This window comes from Protomyctophum parallelum (genome assembly GCF_964188405.1).
Source record: "Protomyctophum parallelum genome assembly, chromosome: 20".
In the NCBI taxonomy this organism is placed as follows: Eukaryota; Metazoa; Chordata; class Actinopteri; order Myctophiformes; family Myctophidae; genus Protomyctophum; species Protomyctophum parallelum.
In genome coordinates this window covers 24,689,281-24,712,463 of record NC_139718.1, presented here as the reverse complement: position 1 = coordinate 24,712,463, position 23,183 = coordinate 24,689,281, and the positions used below count along the sequence as shown (strand labels likewise).

The 23,183-nt window shown below is 42.5% G+C and overlaps 1 protein-coding gene across 1 annotated transcript in view; it reads right to left on the bottom strand.

The window, feature by feature from the left end:
* stag1a (STAG1 cohesin complex component a) overlaps positions 1-23,183 on the bottom strand; it is a 61,213-nt gene that overhangs the window by 5,301 nt on the left and 32,729 nt on the right. The window contains exons 4-26 of the mRNA XM_083792425.1: positions 22,845-23,000; positions 21,099-21,195; positions 20,571-20,647; positions 18,748-18,952; positions 18,219-18,370; positions 17,709-17,782; positions 17,482-17,605; positions 16,862-16,960; positions 16,210-16,289; positions 15,142-15,249; positions 14,601-14,715; positions 12,745-12,862; positions 12,431-12,534; positions 11,083-11,175; positions 9,699-9,992; positions 7,373-7,443; positions 6,016-6,184; positions 4,067-4,159; positions 2,947-3,121; positions 2,434-2,573; positions 1,444-1,545; positions 1,027-1,175; positions 269-397 (exon numbers count right to left, since the gene is read on the bottom strand). Of these exons, the coding sequence (XP_083648551.1) occupies positions 269-397; positions 1,027-1,175; positions 1,444-1,545; positions 2,434-2,573; positions 2,947-3,121; positions 4,067-4,159; positions 6,016-6,184; positions 7,373-7,443; positions 9,699-9,992; positions 11,083-11,175; positions 12,431-12,534; positions 12,745-12,862; positions 14,601-14,715; positions 15,142-15,249; positions 16,210-16,289; positions 16,862-16,960; positions 17,482-17,605; positions 17,709-17,782; positions 18,219-18,370; positions 18,748-18,952; positions 20,571-20,647; positions 21,099-21,195; positions 22,845-23,000 (2,924 nt within the window). The remainder of the gene's footprint in view (positions 1-268; positions 398-1,026; positions 1,176-1,443; positions 1,546-2,433; positions 2,574-2,946; positions 3,122-4,066; positions 4,160-6,015; positions 6,185-7,372; positions 7,444-9,698; positions 9,993-11,082; positions 11,176-12,430; positions 12,535-12,744; positions 12,863-14,600; positions 14,716-15,141; positions 15,250-16,209; positions 16,290-16,861; positions 16,961-17,481; positions 17,606-17,708; positions 17,783-18,218; positions 18,371-18,747; positions 18,953-20,570; positions 20,648-21,098; positions 21,196-22,844; positions 23,001-23,183) is intronic.

Here is a 23,183-nt window from a genome sequence, read left to right as displayed (position 1 = left end):
CGTAGCGCGCCACTCGGTGGCGCGCTATGAGCTTGTAGATCTGCTATTTTTCAATAGCTAAAGCATAGCATAATGCTAACACCAAAAGGGGTTCCCGCCCAAAATGGGTTAAGTAGATCTTTCAGGGGACCACTTTTGCCTCTTTTAAACTTTTTAACAATATACTTTTTGTTTTAACAAAACAAAGCAAAAACATCACTTACACACACACGTCCTTTAACACACACATGCGTGCTATACAAAGTGGCCAGAGTGCTGTGGTACTTACACTGTCTTTTTATCCTGGCGCAGTAGTTTGGAGGAGAATTCACTGAGAACCTCCAGGAAGGCCAGGTTGAGGGGAGGGTACTCTCCACCGCGGGGATTCTGGTACTTAAATGCAAACTCTATTCCGTCCCTGGAAAAGACCACATCAGGTAGAGGGCAAAAACACACAGAAAGTTCAATATTGGACTCGTCTCAAGAGGGCACCAAAAGCTGACCTGTGTGTAGTCAGTTTGCTGACACACACGCACGCGCACACACACACACACACACACACACACACACACACACACACACACACACACATACGCAGTGGTGCAAAGTAACTACCGGTAAGTATATTTGCTCAAGTACTGTACTTAAGTCAGTTAGGATTTGCACTTTACTTGAGTATTTCTAATTTCCAATACTTTTACTTCCATTCTACAAATATTGTACTTTTACTCCACTACAATTATTTGAAAACGTTAGTTACTAGTTACTTTCATTATTATTACAAAACATACATTAAAATCCTCAGCCCTATAATATTCGGCCATTTGAAAATAGCCGATCCACAAGCTCACAATGCGTCGCCATGCGACGCATTGTGAGCTTGTGGATCGGCTATTTTCAAAAAGCTTGTAGATTGGCTACTTTTCATACATTTGAAAACTTGTGAAATGGGACATTCTGCACAATGACTACTTTTACTTTTGGCACTTTGAGTAGATTTTGTACCAATAAATGCTACTATTTCCCCAGCACACCAGCGGCTCTTACTTGTGCAGCGTGGCCACGGCCTCCCTGGTTTTAATCTGGTCCAGGCCGAAGGTGAGGGCGAAGCGTCGGGCCAGCTCCTTGATGCCCGAGACATGGGACGACGTGCGGTCCAGGGTGGGACCCTGGTCCTGGAGCAGCTCGTTGAACAGCTACCACGCACACACACACACACACACACACACACACACACACACACACACACATTCAAAAATAATAAAAAACTAATAAACTAAACTAAAACTAATAAAAAACTAAACTAAAACTAAGCGTTAAAAATAAAAACTAGCCCTAACTACTAAACCTAACTAACTAAATTAGAAAAAGAATTGTCAAAACTAACTAAAACTAAACTATAATGAAAAATCCCAAACTATTATAACCGTGGTTTACACAAGCACTGTACAGTCCACTCCTTACCTGCTGCAGACTGAGGATGAGTGTCTTGGCACACAGGATCTTGTCTGTCTGTCTGGTCTTACTGAGTGTCTCCTTGATGATGTCTCCATAGTCGTTATAATACTGAAGGAAGGTATGAAAAGAAGAGAGACATGTCAGTTCAACTGTTCGATCTCATTTACTCTGATGGCTAACTCTTTTGAAGCTTGATTACTTCTACTGCCTGCTCAACCAAAGTTGCTGGGAAATGTGATTAGCAATAAATCAGGGACGAGATGAATCAGATCTGTAAAAGTGACTGTAACACCACCCAAATAGAAGAAAGTCCTTGAACCTATAACAGGTTTAATGTTCGTCTTTAGTTCAATGTTTGTTTTGTAAGCGCCATTGACAATGAAGGGAGAATTTACATCATAATGTGCCATTTACACCATATTGTCTCTTTATTGTTAATGGCATTTAATGTTTGCGTTTGCGCCGGTTGTTTTACATCACCTAATCAACATGAGTTAGACTTTAATATATGAGCGCCCCTCACTTCACATGGGTGTGAATTTATACTTTGATCCGCCGTTATTACTACTTTTGGAATTGTCCTAATTCTTTTTTCCAAAACTGTCTCCAATAATGACATGCCCAAAATAGGGAGGCCAGGTTAGGCCAGGTTTAAACTGGTGAACAGCTCAGTGGTGCATAAATGTTTGAAAAACAATGTGGTATGTGTCATGATCCCCCTGTGTCCCCTACTAGGGTAGGTAGGTACCCTCACAAAAAACATGCAGTAATCCTGGTCTCTAAACTGCCTCCCCATTGCCACCATGGCAATCCTCATGCATTGAAGGAAGCATGAGGTCAGTCCGTTGCTCTCCCCAGGTTGGCGGAGGGAGTGTAGAGCCCAGGATTACATTAGATAATTGACACTGGGTGAAAAAATGGGTTAAAAAATTGTGGGATAAAAAAGAGAAAACAAAAAGAAAAACGATGTGGTAAGTAGAAGACTAGGACAGCCACCTTCATGTAGTGCTTGAAGATGTCTGCTGCAGCGGGCATGTCCACAATATCGTAGATGATGAGTTTACTGAAGGCTGCCAGTAAGTTCCTCCTCTTGTGGAGAGCCTCAATCTTATTGGCCTCATCCTCCTCGTCTCCCTCTGTAGACAGAAGGATGGAGGGGAAAGAACATTGTCAAAGGAGGGAAGAGAGAAGAAACGTACTGTAGTTTAAGTTTTGTTGTATTCCAGTTGTAACTATATCTTAACTTTCTTTCAGGTGGTGCTTCTTTCTCTCTCTCTCTCTCTCCCTCAGACTCTGTAAGCTGAGTCCCAAACTATCGTAACTAGGCTAGCAATAGCCTGGTCCCAAAGGCATCAAACTACAGACTTTATCTGGGTTGTGGATGTTCTGGCCTAAGCTTTCCTCCAGGGGTAGAAACACGACATGATATTTCATAATCTGTGCACCAAGCTAACACAATTTGCCATTTTCTACAAACGAACCACAAGTCTATTCGATTCATTCTCTCACCCATGCTCTGATTCTCGTCATCCTGGTCGATGAAGACGTGGTCCAGGACAAAGGTGAGGAGTTCATTCTGCAGCGTGCTGTCCGGGTTGAAGACCAGCGGCTGGAGGCCCTCTCGGCCCCCAGACACCAGCTGGTGACTGAAGATCATCAGCAGGTCACACAGCAACATGAACGCCTACAGAGTGAGGCGAAGGAAAACAAGGATTACAGAGTGTATGTTTGCGTGTTTGTGTGCGCACGTGGGAATAATAACAATATATTCACGTATCTGCATGCACAGCTCGAGTGCCTAGAGATAGGAACAACAAGGATGATCACCGTCGTTATAAAAACAACCTATGCCATTTGTTGGATATTCTTTCTAAAAAGGTTATTTTCCCAAACATTTATGCTTTAGTGAGACAGCAGAGAGGAGACAAAAGAGCATACAGCTTCTACAATTAAGAACAGCTGTCAGGATCACCTATATCACTTCATTGGCCAAGGAAGTTCACACTAATCCTTTTTCCCCCCCCAAGGCATCCATATTGGCATGAAATAATAGGGTAAACACAGGTTACCAATGACACCTATTAAGGTTCTGTTCTAGGTTGTGTAGCAGAGCCTTTCCAATGAGCCAACATACGCAATAGCAGTTCCCTGACTGTCTGGCCTGAAAGGAATGGAACCAATGGAATCAATTATAACACCTGTGTTCACCCTACTACTACTACTACTGTGTTAGCGATTTGCTCAGAAAGTGGGAGAAAACGCCCCACCGTCCCAACTATGGGATTGAAAAACTAATCACAGTGCAAAGCAGTTGAAAGGAGGATTTTTCAAACATCCATAAGTCGGACTCCAGGATCGCTGTCCTTGGTGGACCTTGTTATTTTGATCAACGTTATTAATAATAAATTTAATACATTTAAACATGCATTCCATAGAAGTTCATACATTTTAGAAAAATCTAAGAAATTCCATAAATACATAACCTGACCTGTAGGTCAGCTATTTTTACTTTGGAGACATCAAATTTCTCTTTTAGGTCTTCGAGCTAAAATGGTTGGGAACCACTGACCTAGGGTGAGATCAGAGACCTTAAACATGACAGCAGCTGAGACGAGATGTGATGTGTTACCTGTTCTTTAACCGGAGTGTTGACGTTGGACAGACACTGCTGGCACACAGCCAGGAATGACTTCACCACTCTTCTGAGAGCAATCAGGTCATCCTATACACACACACACACACACACACACACACACACACACACACACACAAAATGTCAATTTAGCAGATTCAATTTGTAAACACTTGCCGGCTAAATGCTTTAGTGTGGCACTGGATAACTGGATCATTCCAAATTACACAACCACAATGTTAATGATTGTAATCCTAAAGCGCTTGCCCTAATTTAATGAGGGAAATCAATAACGTCTCTGTTGTTTCCAGTTGGCTCCGTCGAGTGACTCAGAGAGCCTCTGCTACATTGACTAATGATGATGGAGTTTTACTCGGGGGATTTAAAAACAAATGCCCCAGAGAACAGCATATGAAAACACTATACAAAGTTTAATATAATGGTATCTTAACTTCCACACTTCAACACTTTTTGAGTGGTGCAACCACTCCTATAGACAGCTATGTGTGTGGCTGGGTCCCTGGGTCTGTCCCTGTGTCCCTGGCTGTGTCAGAGCACAACAATAGCGTTATAGCGTTTGTTCACCACCAAGTGTCACTGTTGCACTGCCTAACACACACACACACACACACACACACACACACACACACACACACACACACACACACACAGGCCAGGGAGGGCTTGTAACAGTACAGTACAGTACAGTACAGTACAGTACAGTACAGTACAGTACAGTACAGTACAGTACAGTACAGTACAGTACAGTACAGTACAGTACAGTACAGTACAGTACCACTCACTTTAGACGGGTCAATTTTTAATTGAAAAAACAAACACAAACATGGGCTAAAATGCCAATGTGGACTGCACCTGACTTGAGCCCTTAACTCCCTGAACCCAGGAGCAGAATGAAGACTGATCATGATGCAGAACATCAATATGTTTTAGAACAGTACGTTTTATGAATGAAATGCATGTTTCTTGTGCATTTCCAGGAAATTCAAAAGTAGTACCGGTAATAGCAGATAAACTGTAAAAAAAAAAAATGTAAAAAAAATGTAAAAAAAAAAAAAACTTAGTTACTCCAAATTTTTATAGTGTGGGGGGGGGGGGGGGGCTTTGTTACTGATCACCACAATGCGTTGTACAGCTTCATTAATAAACTGCATGCCTATTAACTTATTAACTTACTATGATACTTGCTGCCCTCTAGCGGTCAAAAATGGCTTATTGCAGCTGTAACTGATGCAGTATAGAGGTAATATTATCACAGCTGGGCTGGATGTTATGTTATTTATCAGTGTGTCCTGAATGATATTTTGAATTCAATCTCTGACTTGGGACTTTTAGTACCAAAGACATGTGTCTGTTTAGCCAGCTGAAAGCGGTAAAGCTTTCTGTACATCAATGATATCACCGTTTTGGCCGTTCCATACCACAGAAACATCACATGGGATTTCAAGAGCCTCCTGGCAACAAGACTCTCAACAAACCACACCAGACAAAAAGAGGTCCCCAGGGAACATCGTTCTACACAGTGAAATCCTCATGGTTTCATTTGTACACTCTTCAGAGTTAGCTGGGAGGGAATTTGTGAAATTCGTGCACTTGGTGCACAAATTGTTTTTGATTTTTGGCATGGTGTTAGGTATTTTCTATAAATTATTTGGGGTTTCAAGTTCAACCATATACTGACATATCTAATGTTGGATTAATTGCAAACAGACCACTAGGGGGCAAGCCCAACTATGGTATGCCCATAAATCAGAAATTTGTGCACAATCTTGATGACTTTGGCTGAATTCCCTCCCAGCTAAGTTCAAATCATTGGGATTTGACTGTGTACTGTACATAGTGCTTAGCCTAGGTTTGATTATAACCCTGGGATAGTGTGTGTGTATGTGTGTGTGTGTGTGTGTGTGTGTGTGTGTGTGATCCTGCACCTTGCTGGGGGCTCCTTCTGTGATCTTGACCAGCTGCCAGAGGATGGAGTAATGAGAACACTGAAGGGCCTGGACGGCTATCTGCTCTGGCATGGAGCCCTGCTCGATGCCCGCCTTCAGTAGCCGGTAGCAGTTTCCAAACAGGTCCCACCGCGTCAGGTCATGGGCACTGAGACAACGGGAGGAGAACGTGTCACTTCCAATTGTACATTTTAAAATATTTGTCAGAGTTCACGAATGGATGGACACGTGTCTATCTTAAGCGTAATTGATGCTTTGTTGGATGTGTCAGCGGGGAGTGTTGGGTGGGAGGAGTAGTATGTACGGGATCCTCACTGGCAGTAAGTCAGTAGGACACAACAGAAAGGACAACAGAAAGGACATCAGAATGTGTGTGGGGAGGAATTACTTAGAATAACGACTAAATTAGGGAGAGGAAGGGGGTAAAAAATATTTGTTAAGTTTGTATCGTATTATATGGAAGACTAAAGAGAGACATTTGTATTCTATTCGACTATTAATGTGTCAATTAAATTGTATTTAAATTGTACTGTATCTTGATGCAAATGAGGGCAACCTCAATGTCCCTTTGAGAATAAATAAAGGTTTGAATTGAATGTATGAATGAACATAATTACTTCAACAACTTAAATGTAGTAAAGATTGAAAACCTGACATGATTTAATTATTTCTACAGGTAGACTCTTTTGAACGATAACTGAAGCCTTCAATCACCGCAGCAGGCTTCACATTCAAACGAATAAAGAATATAAAATAAAATACTGTTTTCAATAATTGCACAATTAAGGCCGATACCAATATCGGCCTTAATTGTGCATCCTTTATTTTATCGTGTGTGTGTGTGTGTGTGTGTGTGTGTGTGTGTGTGTGTGTGTACTCTGAGTATGTTAATACAATATACAGTAACTAACACAAATGCTTGCTCTTCAATTGTGTTTAGGCGCCCAAAACCCAAACACAATATCTCCCCAGTTCATTCGGGCATTCTGTCTAAGCTGAGTAGCAAAAGGACTCCCTCACGCGGGGAGACGGGATTTCAATCCCAGTTAGGACATAAATCTTAGATTGCAGCTTTAAACCATTTTCAAATCAAGATCTGAGAGGGGTGGATGTGAGGACGTGTGGGCAGATGAGAGGGGTGGATGTGAGGACGTGTGGGCAGATGAGAGGGGTGGATGTGAGGACGTGTGGGCAGATGAGAGGGGTGGATGTGAGGACGTGTGGGCAGATGAGAGGGCTGGATGTGAGGACGTGTGGGCAGATGAGAGGGGTGGATGGATGAATAAGAGGGTTAAATGATGGATGGAGGGAAATAAAGAGGCAATGAGAGACTGACTTGTGGAAGGCCGTAAGTCTCTTGAGTGTAGACAGAACATTGTAGATGTCATCATCATCCGCCTCCTCAGCCTGATGCAAGACACAGAAACACCAGTTACATATACACACACACACACACACATACACACCCTTGTTAGAAAGATAACATTCATTGACTCCTAATGCAAACCCTTCATACCAAACCATTTTGGGCATGCCAGTAGTGGACTGGATATTCTGTCAAAAACACCATTGCAATGCCCGAGTTGCACATCATTTCAAATAGGGTGACAGTGGCTCATGAGGTAGAACGGTGGTGTTCTTGAGCCTTGTATGGTTGCTGTCAGTGTGTGAATAGGTGAATGTGAGGAATACATTGTAACATTCTTTGAGGGGTTGGAAGGCTAGAAAAGCTCTTTCTAAAACGGTTAGTCCCAATGAGTCAGTTTGGCTGATTTCCGTTTAACAGAGGCACTAAAAGAGACTATCTACACACCTTAGATCAGTTTATATCAATCACAGGTGTGTGAATTGTTGTCTACAGTGATCCAGTCAGTGTATCTGTAACTGAGAAAAGGAAGGGGAGAACTTGTTTTCCTTAGAAGCCTTTTAAGAAACACCTGTGTAGGACTGTGAGCAATCTGAGATCGGAAAATAACAGAAAAACAGCTACCCCTGTTTGTCCTCGAAATTCAACAGACTGTGAGTGACGGCTTGTAAGGAAAACAAGTGCTCCCAATCCCTCGCAAACCATCTGTGCTGGAAGTCTAAGGAGCAGGCTAGCAGTTTACACAGGATGTTCATACTTCATAGACATACATAGTAGCTAAATATGTCTTTAAAAAATTATGAATTTCTATCAAATATCTGAGATACAATGAGATTGAGCTAACATGTAAGTTTTGTTTCTCTATGTGTATGAAAGTTGACGTCGAACATGCACCCTAGCTGAACTGGCTGAGTGAACAGGCATTTTATTTATCTGTCAGGAAGACACTTCCTGGTTGCCAGGAACTACTTTCTTGTAGTTGTTCTTGTAGTGAATGATTATGAACTGTTTTAATTGGGACGTGTCTATGATTTTCATGTTGCCATATTTGCAACCATTTTGGAAAAGCCATGGAAGGTCTCAGTTTACCTCTATTTTATAATGGCTGCGAGGGTGCGGTGGCACTACACCTCTCAGCCATTATTAAGGCAGTCCGTTTACCATAATGTACAGTATATAAAAGAAAATAACCACATTTCACTCCCACTCTAAAACAACTCCTAAATAGTGTGGCGCTGTGCATCTAAGACACTAAACAGATCACACACAACTTCACCTCACCCCCTTCCTCTCTGTCTCTCTCTCCACCCTCACCCACCCCTCTCCCTTCCCAAATGGTAGGCATGTCACAATTATTACATAGGCGTCTAATCGCAATTATTTGAGATAATCAAAATAATTCTTGCATAATCGTCAATCGTTTCCATGTTGAAAAATGTCCATACATTTTTACACAAGTATAAAATGATTACATTTGTCTGTCATTTATTTTTATATTCAAGTAATTTGTTATTGCTTAATGCTTAATGTAAGCTTAATTTGGATTAAGAGCGTCTGCTAAATGCCTAAATTGTATATCTGCCCAGTGCTATTTCTGATTATGAAGCCTAAAGCCCATGCAACTCCTTGCAACCAGAATCCCCCAATGGCAGTTGCAAGGAGTTGCATTGGTGTGGTTGACCTTAAAGGTTTTATGACATTCATTTTCATTTCTTTTTCTTTTTCTTTTTTCTTTTAGGTTTTATGACCTCAATTACACCCAAAAAACCTGAACTTTGAACATTCAGTGGATTTTCTGTGGTCTGAAGTTTTCTTTGGGGTTTTTTGGGCCTTTTGAGCTACAATGAAAACAGGCAACACAGTGAAACAGTGACATCTGCTGGAAAATCCCATTGACATATATGGGATTTGCAGTAAGTGATGTCACTTACTGCCGGCAAATCAGAGCACCTGTTTGAGCCAGAAAACCCCAGATCACAGAAAATCTACTGAATGTTAAAAGTTCATGTTTTTGGGTGCAATTGAGATTAGAAAACCTAAAAAAAACAAGAACAATTCCAAAACCATTTTTTTTAATGTCACAATCCCTTTAAACTGTTTTGTTGCAAGAGTTGCAACTGGTGTGGTTTGGACTCAAAAGCCAAACAGAAATTTTAATTCTATTCAATATTCATAATGTTCTGATGTTCGATGCCAAAAAACACAATTAAATCGTCAATCGCAATAATTTGTGTGAAAATGAATCGCCAATTTGTAATGGTGATCATGGTGTCTCTCTCCCTCCCCCCTATGGTACCTCCTGCAGTAGCTCCTCCACTGAGTGCGTGAAGCGGTCGACCATCTCGTCGATGAGCTGCGAGCGGGCGATGTCCACGCGGTTCATGATGGTGTACTCCTCGGAGCAGAGGATGCTGTAGGTCTTGCTGCAGGCCTCCAGCACGTCCGCCTCGATGTGCTTCTCCACCACCAGGCGGATCTGCTTCAGCAGGGCGTCCAGGTGCTTCTCCATGCGCCCGGCGCTGTACACGTCCAGGTCAAAGAACGTGGGGATCTGCAGCAGGTTGGCCACCTTCTCCGAGTCCGCCTGGTACTGCACAGAGGAGGGCAGGACAGATAGCGAGATGGTTAAACCCCATTTAGACCTGAGGGCGCGTCTGTGTCGCTTAACCACTTTAACCGAGATAAAGCAGATAAATCTGCATTTTTTTATCATGAAAATGTGTGCAAATATTTTAATTAGAGATGCACGATATAATTGGTAGTGTAATCAGAATCGGCCATATCAATACCATATCGGTACCGGATTGGTCTCAAAAGCAGCTTGAAAATCTATTATCTTCAGTGAGCGACACAACCGATGCAACTCATGCAACAAAGCATAAATTACGCTTAAGAGAGACAGCAATAGAGAAATGCCGATGTCATGGATCTAATCTCACTGGTGTTCCACTTAACCGTATGTTTGTTCAATCAGTCAAAAAGCCAATTACAATTAAGCCGACTTTTAGCCAGCAGGCTTATTCAACAGCGATACGCCAACCAGTCAGTCAATATGTCACACCTCATAGTTCATCCCAAATGTACAGTTGTAAACCATCAATCAATCAACCAATTAGCCCACTAATCCATCAAACAGCCAGCCAATTGATCAGAGCCACTGGAAGCCACAGTATGCTCAGTAGAGGCCCTGTGTTGCTCGCTCTGTGTTGGCCCAAGAGGGTCTCACCACTGTGGTATGTTGTATGCTCAGTAGAGCAGTGGTTCCCAAACCTTTTCATGCCAAGGACCCCAAAATTCCCACAGACCCCCATTTGAAAACATAATGCCATGGACCCCCCATAAGAGAAGATTTGTATGGCTCTAGCAGAGATTCTCAACCCGTTTAGGACCCCCAGTTTGACATGCTTTAGTCTACGGACCACCATTTAATGGCATTTCTATCTCTGGAACCCCCAATTTGTATTGTAAAATCAATGTTAATTTAACCCTGAGAGTGTACAAATTTGTACACTCTCAGAGTTACAGACCCAAAATGGTCCATTTGGTTCTAAACTATCATTTAGCTGGGGACTCCCTGGAACTCTCTCAAGGACCCCTGGGGGTCCTCAGACCCCACTTTGGGAACCACTGCAGTAGAGACCCTGTGTTGCTCGCCCTGTGTTAGCCCAAGAGGGTCTCACCTTGGACAGCAGCATGGGCAGAGCCATGATGAAGTGCTCCGTTAGCTTGTTCTTATCATCTATCTGGGTCTTCCTCTCCTTTGCCGTCAGGACCTGAGGGGCAACAGTCAGACAAGTTAAACTCATTTAGACCCGAGGACGCATCTGTGTCACCTTATAGCTTGTAACCACTTTAATCTCATTAGAAATGTGTTAATACTGGACTGGATGTCCCAAAACCTTTTACAGTTGAACCCTGACAAGACTGAGATCCTATTTATAAATTATAGGACCTGAGAGCACCCACTGTGAAATACAGCAGTCTATGGGTATTACAGCAAATTATACGAAGGTATCAAAAAACCTAGGTGTACTGTTTGATCACAAAATGAGTTTTGAACCACATGTAAAAAAGGTTGTCCAAACATGTTTTTTTCAGCTGAGAAACATTGCTAAAATTAAGACTTTAACACCACAAGACCTGGAAAAACGTATCCACGCTTTTATTTCGTCCCGCCTGGACTATTGTAATTCTTTGTTTACAACATTGAGTCGCTCCTCTATATACCGCCTCCAACTTGTGCAGAATGCGGCTGCTAGACTGTTAACCAATACACAAAGGAGGTCACACATCACTCCTGTGCTTGCAGCCTTGCATTGGCTACCAATCGACTCCAGAATTCAATTTAACATTTTATTAATTACTTATAAATCTCTTCATGGGCTGGGCCCAATTTATTTAAGTGAACCCCAAGGTGAATATGAGACAACTTAGGTCTTCAGACAAAGGTTTTCTCATTATCCCCGCCACTAAGCTGCGAACCAAAGGAAATCGAGCTTACGAATTTGTTGCACCTATGCTGTGGAATGATTTACCACTCTGCTTGAGAAACGCTGTGTCTGTTGGCATCTTTAAGAAGCTACTGAAAACACATTTGTACCGCAAACATTTTGGCTTGCTCCAGTGATTTCTATGTACTGTTCTATCTATTTCTAGGTACTGTCTTTGTTGCTCTGTTTCCTATTTCATTGTTGGTTTATTTTTTGATTGAGATGTTCTTGTTTTATTCCTTTTATTTTATTGTACAGCACCTTGTAACAACTGTTTTGAAAGGCGCTCTATAAATAAAATTACCTTACCTTACCCTACCTTATTTCAATCGTTCATAAGTAGTTATACATCATTAAACATTAAATTATCCCTCACATAACTGATTTATAACTCAACCTCAGTGCTCCTGGGGTGCTCGGAGTGAAAGGTGAAAGTTCATTCATTTGTGTGTGTGTGTGTGTGTGTGTGTGTGTGTGTGTGTGTGTGTGTGTGTGTGTGCCTATTTTTTACAGTCTATGGTGCGTGCGTGCAACCTACTCTCTTGCCGGTGCCCCTGCCCACAGGGGGATGTGCCTCAGCTGCCTGTCGTATGGTACACACTGTCAGCTCTATCAGGGCACTCTCCTGTCTGTCTGACAACACTGTAGAGATTAGAAGGAGAGAAGTGAAAAATAGGCAGCGGGCAAGGACACATTTGAAGAGAAAGAGTGCAAGACAAGGATTTCAAGGATTCAGAATTCATTATATCTTCTCTGGATTTCAAAGACGTTTAAGTTTTACATATAGTTTCAGCCTGAAGAACTGTGATGTGTGTGTGTGTGTGTGTGTGTGTGTGAATGCGTACATCTTACCCTCCTCTCCTTGTACAGGCTCCTCTAGCAGGAGTTCAGTCATACACTCCCAGTCTTTCAGGAGTTCCTGAGAACTCTCCCACAATGAGTCCACCAGGTAGGCTGCATGTTCATGGAGCTACACACACACACACACACACACACACACACACACACAACAAATATAAATAAACCAGTAAGACGCCCTGGGGGCGAGAAGCGACCTCGCCCTAAAGGGCACGTGCACGCATGTGCCTGGGTGACGGCAGACTGCTGGCCGAGCGCTGGCGCTATGGCATGGGGGGTCAGATCAACATATGGAATGCATTCTGTACTGGCCATATATGGAGCATGTCTTGAGTGTACAGGGTTTGATGAGGCCAATTAACTAAGGAATGTCAAAACAGGTCAGCTCCATATATGGAGATCTAAGGGTGGCAGCGGGGGCAGTGTCTTGAGTGTACAGGGTTTGATGAGGGCCTAGATAACTCTGAGAACTCTAGTTTTCGCTCTGGAGTAGTAGTTCTGGCAAGGAGGTTTGCAGAGGGGAGGGTAGCTTAGCGGGAAGCTAACAAGAGCTAACGCGGGGCGTCCTTTTATAGGAACTGCGCTAAGTTACAAGTAGCTTAGCTTTAGCAGGCTTGGGGCTATGTATGTCTGTATGATGGTCGTCCGGCTAGTAGCTAGCGTAGCTAAAGCTAGAGGATAATCTCAAAGTCAGGAGCTCACCAGCGGTGCAGTTGTGGAACCAGAATCCGCTCCTGTCCTAGAAACTCAAACACGCTGAAGTCAAGACTTGTAGCAATGCATGTGATCTTCATGAGAAGTTACACAAAAGTGACGACTAATTGGTTGGGTGGCACCTTTTACCACCTTAGCCCGGTGGGTGGGTCAAGGTGTACATTAGTCTCAGACCCAGCCAATCGATTACCTGTGAGTGTATAAAATGCTTCTGTGATCACGTCAGAAGACGCAATCTTCATAGCTAGCTTCCTCGTGCAGTTAATTTAAATTAAGTCTAGTTTTCGCCAGCTGCCAGGCACGGCTGCACTAATAACTTTGGGGCGGGCCCGTCTAGAGTTTGAATGGACAGGTATCAGTCAAAAGGGAGACATCGGAGGTGGGGACGGATCAACCTATGGAATGTCAGAAGATGTTGGCGTGATGTCACGAGGTGTGACCATATATGGAGGCGTGGTGTCACAAGGCGTGACCATATATGGAGGTGTGACACACGGAAATGCAGGTTTTCATTAGTAAATGAGACCTATGGTCACAAATACATTTAGTACACACGTGTGCTGGTTTGGAGGTGCAATCTTAGAATTATAACGTTATGACTAAGTGGAGTACCAAGCACTTGTTAGGAAGGAAGGAATACTGATAATAATGAAAATCACACTTGTGTGAAGTGAGGGGTGTCTGATGCATTTATATTGATCCACATGACGTCACATGACTTTTACTGCTGTAAAAGACTTAGCTGCCATATGACATAATTTCAAAAGCCAGACATCAAAGTCAAATACAGTCGTGAAATATATATATATATATATATATATATATATATATATATATCCCATTTAGGGCGGGAACCCCTTTTGGTGTTAGCATTATGTTATGCTTTAGCTATTGAAAAATAGCAGATCTACAAGCTCATAGCGTGCCACCGAGTGGTGCGCTACAAGCTTGTAGGCCTGCTATTTTTGAAAAATCGAAGAATGACTGACATAGAAACAGTTTGTTCAGAAAACTGTCAGGATGTAGAAGACATTTTTAGAATCCGATCTCAGGTCAAAATGGGATATACAGTATATATATATATTATATATAGTGTGTCTGTGTGTGTGTGTGTGTGTGTGTGTGTGTTGGTGTACCTCGCTCTCTAGAAAAAAGAGCACCAGCATGCGGATGAGGTTTCCATTGGGACTGCTCCTCCCCCTGCGCTTAGCCAGAGCTTCCTCCGCCAGCGGGTCATGTCGACTGAACAGCCTGATCAGAGGGAGAGAGGAGGAGGACAGACATTGAGAGAAGGGTTGAGAACGACTGCAGAAACTGTGTGGGCTTGCTGAAAACCCGCAATGTAATATGATGTACAGTAGAACATGAATTAAAGCTGAAGATGGTTTACAAAAATAACAAAAATGGACCATTGGGCCCGGCGCCAATGGATGGTGACGTATTCACTGCCTGCCCTAGAAAGCGGAAGAGGTTTGAATACGTTGCTATATAGCAACCACAGAGGGAGGGAAAAGGGGGGTAGGGGGGGAGTAATGGAGAGAGAGGGATAGATGAGAGATTTAAGAGGGAGATGGAGAACCGAAAGCAAGAGAGAATGCAGAAAGAGACAAAAAGACGAATGAGAAATTAGATTGAAACACATGATTTGGACAAAGTATTTTTCCGAGATGGACTCACTTCCTGTGCAGGAACTCCCCAGCAGCTACGGCCACTGGTCTGTGGGCGGAGTAAACCAGGTGGTACACATTCTCACAGTCTTCATTGGACAAGGCATCTTCGCTGCCCCTGGAACAGCCAATCGGAAAATCGTTTAGCTAAACATCTCGATACATCACGATACCATACCCTGGTATTCTCAGTAAACATAAAAAAAAGAAAAACAAGAAAATAACAAAAAGACTGTCTGGTGCAACGACAAAAATAAGGTGAAATACTGAAGGTAAGTAATAGTATATGTCTCAGGAGTCAAACTGCCACGTCCAGCTATATCTATATTTTACTTATTTTAATTTTATTTGGGACAGTTCTGCCTATGGGAGAAGCCTATTGATTTACATGATCCCATAACCTTTCCAGTCTAGTGACAACATCAGACCAAACTTTGTGCCACGTTGTGTACTTGTAGATCGGCTATTTTCGAGAGACAGCGAAATCCATTTACGGCGGAGACGTAGGTCCCGACTTATTATCTTCCGTCGTAGCTTATTATTCAATAGGTCAACCTATTACGTCGCAAACGGGTAGATATAGCCCCGACGAGTGCCGCGACGAGTCCTCACGCCACAACGGATTCTTAACGCTGCGACAAATTATTATTAAGTCGTGGCGAATTATTATCTATAGCCCCGACGAGTGCCGCGACGAGTCCTCACGCCACTACGGATTCTTAACGCTGCAACGTATAAAAAAAAAGCCCCGACTTACGCCGTACGCCGTGCCCGTCACGCCGTGAATGGATTTCGTCCCTATTTTCACTACTTGTTCTAATTTTATGGAATTTCTTCATGAAATTACTGAAAAAACAATGTTTTTTGAAATAATAATAATTAAAAGCTAAATGTAGGAAAACACATAATAATGTGTCCGCGACCCACAAATGTGTCGAGAAACAGTGCTCCAGTCTAGTATGATCACGTACGTGTATTATTTTACCAAAAAACACAAAAAGTGAATATATGGAGATAAGAGGTTACAGTAAGTGTGACCAGTCTGATGTAAGTGTGTGTGTGTGTGTGTGTAACTCACTGGAGGATCAGTGTGACCAGTCTGATGGCCTCCACAGCCACATCGTACTCCTTATCCAGGGTCATGGATACTATACGGTCCTGTCCCACAAAACAAAGGTACATGTGTTCTTATTAGATCATTTAGAAATCATTAACAGTACCGGCTTACCGATTATGGAATAATACTAAGCATTAAAACCATGGGAAGTTGCACAATACTCCTTAGTTTAGCTTTTAATTAATTAATTCATTCATTTTTAATTCATTTTAGTTATTATATTCTTCCTTTCTTCTCCAAATGTGTAATTAATATACCTTCAAATGCCTTTAATGTCTTACAGTCTTATGTAAAATAAAAACCCTTTGAATTGCCTGTGTGTGAAATGTGTGATGAAAAAAATTAATTAGCCTTGCCTGTGACATTAAACGAAGGAGTGTGTGACCATTTTAATGTCATTTTAGTGGTTGTTAACCCATTTAGGCCTGACGTCGAAATAATAAAAACGTTCGCTCTGAAAGAATATATATTCAATGATCTGTGCAGCATTAAAAAATAATAATAGCAGACCTACAAGCTCGTAGCGCTCTGTAGATCTGCTATTTTTCAATAGCTAAAGTATAACATAATGCTTATCTTGGAAAATTAAACAGCACCATGTGTGGCGCTCTACCTTGAAGCGGTTGGTGAAGAGCTCCAGTTTGGGGAACAGTTCTCGGTTGGTGTAAAGGTTCTGCAAAGCCTTCAGGCACTTCAGACGCACCTCTCCTTGCTGTGTGGAGAAACAGAGGGACACAAAAATGTTTCATCTCCATTGCTTGAGAAAGTGTGTAGATGTTTCTGTTGAATTAGTTTCACACTAACTACATGAGCTTGTCATTTCTATATAATACGCTCTCTGGAGCAATTCCTGGTAAGAATAAAATATATTATATATAAAAATCATGGAACACATAAGAAATCCCCTCAACACTAAATTGACACTTGTCAAGTTTGGACAACTGGAAAAGATGACACAGAAAAGGTGTGTTTAATGTGTGATCACCTGGTCATGCAGTGTCCAGCCCACATATTTCAGGTAGCTGTCATTGTTAAGTGTGTGCTCACCCGGTCATGCAGTGTCCAGCCCACATATTTCAGGTAGCCATCATTGTTAAGTGTGTGCTCACCCGGTCATGCAGTGTCCAGCCCACCTATTTCAGGTAGCTGTCATTGTTAAGTGTGTGCTCACCCGGTCATGCAGTGTCCAGCCCACCTATTTCAGGTAGCCATCATTGTTAAGTGTGTGCTCACCCGGTCATGCAGTGTCCAGCCCACATATTTCAGGTAGCTGTCATTGAGGAAGGCGTCACTGTACATTTTCATCCACACCCCAATCTCCTCAATACAGATGGCTCTGATCTCAGCGATCGCATCTCTGTAAATCAAGACAAATAATTACCTTCATCGTCTGAATGGCAAATACAAATAAACTATGGCAATATAATCTAAATGATTTTGACATTATTAAGAAGTGAGACCTGTATCGGTGAACGAAGATCCCCTTGAATATGGAGTTCATCATGTTTTCAATCTCATCCTGGTTTTCTTGGAGCTGCACAGAGAAACCAGATTGTACACAAAAACTTGGTTAATAAAATAAGTTGCGCTTCAGAGGGTGTCAGTCGGGGAGACGTCCCCGTTCACTGCCCCGCCACCAGGAGATGTTCTGGATAAGGGGCCAGACATCCATGAATGGTGGTCCCCAGCTGAAGACCCTTTTTGGTATGCGGTCAGGCTTAGGCCTGGCTCCAGAAGAGGACGCCCCTGCCATGGGGCACTGTTGGAGGTGCGACAGTCCTAGCAGGAAGACCATCCTTCTGTGTGAAATAATAGCTCAGATCTTTCCCCAAGTAAGTAACCAAAGTCACTTACAAAAGGATGGAGTAAAATTGGGGATTTTACAGTGTAGATGTTGGGGGTTGATCTAAGTGAATGCAATGACCTCTGGGAACTTTCATTCAACCAAACCGAGTCAACCAACGACATACCTCCTTTCTCTTTTGTAGTAGCAGTTCTAGCTTATCGTTGGCCCTTTTTCCCGCCATCTTGTTCCTTTCTGTCTCGTATTGTCTCTGAGTGTTGTCCTGGTGGATGCTCAGGTTCAACGCCACATTTACCAGTGCCGTCATCAGCTTCATTGCTGTGGACACACACGCACACGCACGTAAAACCCACATCAATGGATTGTTTGTCCAAAAATCAAATAATATACAATATAAGACTTTTCATTTCAATAATACTACAACACAATATATAGATAGAAAAGGCTCAAAAATAGTAAATCTGTAGATCTAGCCCTAAGTCACAATTATTTCCTAGGGGATGATCAAACGAGTCAACACCTAAATCATTGTTTTCCTATGGTACGGCATGCCTCGTGTGGACTTGCCCCCATATAAACACGTCACGTTTTTCTAGTGGTTTTTGGACGTGCAACTTCTGAGCGATCCGTTAGCCGATTGTTTAGGGACTCAGTTTTAGGGACTCTTCAGCTTATTGGACTCAGTCTTTGGTTACCTGCCAGTGTGGAAGTGTGTCTGAAGGCTCGGACCTGGGAGTCAGACAGCCCGGTGAGCAGAGAGATAACCGTGTCCATCATGTACTCGTCGTAGATGATGCTGTACTGACACTGACGAATTAGCACGCAGATGAACTCGCAGAAGTTGTAGCGAAACTTCTTCCACAGGGGTCCAGGCATGGTCAGAGGGTAGTCCCCACTGTCCTGTACAACAGAGTCACATGGTCAGAGGGTAGTCCCCACTGTCCTGTACAACAGAGCGTGGCAGGAAGAATGCTCAGAAGTGTGAAAGTTGCAACAAGATAGAGGGGCAGCAATTAGTCAAACGAATCGATCAACCATTTGAAAAAAAAGCATGGGAACACATCACATAATATGTGATGTATTCCCATAAAAAGCATTTATCAAGAAACATGCGTGTGCTAAGAACGTAACAGTGGAATATCTATATAATTTATATAGATATTCCACTGTTACGTTCTTAGCTTACGCATGTTTCATGATAAATGCTTTTTATATATGTGATGTATTGTATTCCCATGCTTTTTTTGTTCTTGCTTAATGTAAATCGCTCTGGATTAAGAGCTAAATGCCTAAATTGTAATTGTAATAAAAACAAATATTTCTTTTTACAAAGCCATCTGTGAAATATATTACAAACACCTAGCATTGTGAGCTTGTAGATCAGTTATTTTTAACACCATTGGGTTAATTGATTTAGTCAATTATAAAAAAAATCTATTTCTAAATATAAAACTTGATAATTTGATTCATTGAAAAAGTAGTCAATAGAATAATTATTAGAACAATTATAACAGATGAGACTTTGTGTGTGTGCATTTGTTGATGATAACAGTGTTGAATTTTTTGTGTGGGATTGTTTCATTTATTATCATCATTATTTATGCATTGTGCCCGAGGACCCGCTTGAAAACTAGATGACGCATATCAATGCATTTATCTTCTTAATTAAAATTTTTAATAAAAATGTAAAGCTCAATTTATACGACAAGAGCTGATCTACGAGCTTGTCGCCAAGAGATTCTGTCATATCATGGAATATAAATCAGGCTTAATGGAGCAGGTCTGAGGTGTTGTCTTTATATAGCAGTGTTATTAACTATAAATATGTATGCATCAACAATACAGTTTTGAGGGTGCCTGCCTGGTTAGTGCATCAATTACGCACTGTGAGAACCTGAGTTCGATTCAAGTTCCTGCCAAGTTATCTCTCTCTTCCACCTTTCCTGTTTCGCTACCGTGACTGATTGGAGAATCCAGGTCAGTCAGTCATGATTAAAATGCCACATCACCTGTTATACTGGTGGAAAATGTCCAGTGGTGGAAAAAGTCATCCATTGTTTTACTTAAGTAAAAGTATCAATACTGCAATGTAGATGTACTCTGCCAAGTAGAAGTCCCGTATTCAAAAAAGTACAAAAGTATTGTCATCAAAATGTACTTAAAGTACTAAAAGTATAAGTACTCATATTGCAGAATGTTGAAATGTGTATTTAAAAATAGTTTTAAAACAGCCGATCTACAAGCTCACAATGCGTCGCATCGTGGTGCATTGAGAGCTTGTAGATCGCCTATTTCAAATGGCCAAAATGTATATAGAGCTGAAGTGGTTACAGTATGTTTTGTTATAATAATCCAAATCTACAAATTTGATAGTAACTAAAGTTTTCAAGTAAATGTAGTGTAGTGGAGTAGAAGTAAAAGTAATAGAAATTGGAAATATTTGAGTAAAGTATAAATAGCTCAAAAGTGTACTTAAGTACCAACTATTGAAGTGGACAGAGTGAATGAAGCAGCTAACCTCGTCAAACTCCTCTGTCATCTTACGGATGATCTCGGCATTCTGCATGTTCCTGAACATCTCGATCCGCACCGTACCTAATCAGAGAAACAACATCAGTGATCACAGACGTGTAGTACTGTGTATAGATTAGATTCACAGTGCTTATGCTGTGTTCACACTGGCAGATGCAAAAGATGCAAAGCTACACAGTGTATTTGTAGTTGAAGTTGAAACCAGCTCAACCTTTTTGTAGCATTGTAGCCGTCGTAGCTTTTGCAGCAGCTACAAACATGGGATGTATCTTTGTATCTCCACGTCGCTGGCTTCCATTGAAAATTAAAGGTAGACAGTATCTTTGCATCTGCCCGTGTGAACGCGGCATTAGACTTCTTATAACAAACACCCAGTCACCGGTTTACAGCAGAAGTACACCCTCTTGTCAGTGCCAGAGATTGAAACAGCATCCTTTGAGTTACTTGTTGAACTCCCTCGCTCAAAGCCAAGGCCAAACTGCCTTTACCACAATGTCATTAAGTCAGCTCTCACCCTTGCATCCGGAACACTGGATGAAGAAGTTGATGAGGTCGAGCAGAGCAATGTCTCTGTCCTGTTTGTATGACTCAATCCAGTCATCCACCACAGACTGTGGAGACAAGCACATGCAAATTAATATAGTTAAGCAAATTAACACAGTTAATCAGTAAGCACACGTCTCTGTGCTATATGAGGCTCTATGTATCCACAAGAAGCAGCAAGAACGACGTGAAATGACATATGACAAAGAGCGACGATGACTCCTTTAAAGTGGAAGTTTATAAAAAGACCTATTCTGACAAAAATCTATTGACCGATTTGATTTGTGATATTCATTTTCATAATGTAGGGTCATTTCTGCTATAAAAGACAAAACAGTACTGTTGCCTACATTAAAAACACAAAACAAGGTGACTGCAGTTGTCAGTCAAGTTAAAATTTAAGAACGTTTGAAAGCTGGTTACTTAGAATTAAAGATAAGACAGATGTAACCACCAGTGAAATAAAGTGGAAAATGACAAGAGAATAGAGATGTGTGCATGCATAAAGTGAGTAGCAAATCGACTGGCAAAGTGAGTTTAACGTCGGTTAACGTCCTTGGCTTTAATGCAATCAGATAGGACTTTCCTGTTTGGATGTATGGGCTGTCAAGGCCAGAACGTTTGTTTGCCACTCAGTAGGCGTTCCAAACCTCTGGGTATGATGATGATGTACACAATGGAGCCCTAAGGCTTGTGATGGCATGTTATACTCTACAGTAGAGACCTGCAAGCCCGTCGGGTACCGACGGGGCCCGTCCCAGCCCACCAAAACGGGCCGGGCCGGGCCGACTTTGTCACTGCCCAACGGGCCCAGGGCCGGGCGGGCTCACGCGCCGTTATATTAATTTTCCGATGTGAATTTCACCCAGACTGGACTTGCTTCAGCAGCGCGGCAGCATGCTCCATAGTGACGTGACAATAACCCCTCCGCAGTGTCCGCACACACACAAGCCAAGCACACTAAAATATGGTCAAAACTATAAAGACTTTGAAACAACGTGTTTTACATTCTATCTCTCTCCGCGCCTATAAACTCTCGTCCTCTCTCTCTCTAATTATTGTGCAGCGCAGCTGTACACACACACACACACACACACACACACACACACACACACACACACACACACACACACACCGAGTAGCCTACTAAGTAAGTAGCCTATAGGCTACGGCTCTAAAAACATTAAATACTGCGGGAGCATTATTACCACACTAAACAAAGTTGGATTTGTACATTGCAGAAACTGCAGATACATAACGTAAGTGTTCTTATTATTGTCCGTCTACTCTGGGTTTTATAATGCAGCGTGAGTCCGCGATAGCCGATCTGCAAGCTCACAACGCGTTGCGCTGATTGACAGTGCACGTGCAGCAGCTACTGTATAAAATTATATTTAAGTGGGCTACTTTTTAGTGTGACGTCTGTGTGTTATTGACTTCTTGTTCCTTAATGTGGGTTTATCAGAGCAATATAGTGCAGCTGTGAGTCAGTAGCTGCTGCTGCGTCCGTGCACCAATAGAGCGACCGCGGCGGCGGCACGCATGCTTGAAAAATTAAATAAAAATATGTCAGGCTTCCGGGCCGGGCCCGGGCCATTTCTGGACTGTACCAACGGGCTTAGGGCCGGATGGGCCTTAACTCCACGGGCCCCGGGCCGGGCACGGGCCTATATTTTAGGCCCGTGCAGGGCTCTACACTACAGGTATATATGCCTACCTGCATGGCACTCTTGCCCAGTCTGACCACCTCAAACAACGTGACGGGATCACCGCCCTCGCCATTATGCTGAGCCACGCCGTTGGCTTTGCCCCTCCCTCTGGCCACGCCTGCACTCTTATCCACTGGGGCCTTCCGAGGCTTCTTATTGGTTGTCTGAGAAGAGAGAGGGGGGCAGGGGTATAATTAGTATTGACTAATACAAAAGGCACAATGACACATGCAAGTCCGTGCGCACGCACGCACACACACACACACACACACACGCACGCACGCACGCACGCACGCACGCACGCACGCACGCACGCACGCACGCACGCACGCACGCACAATGCAAAC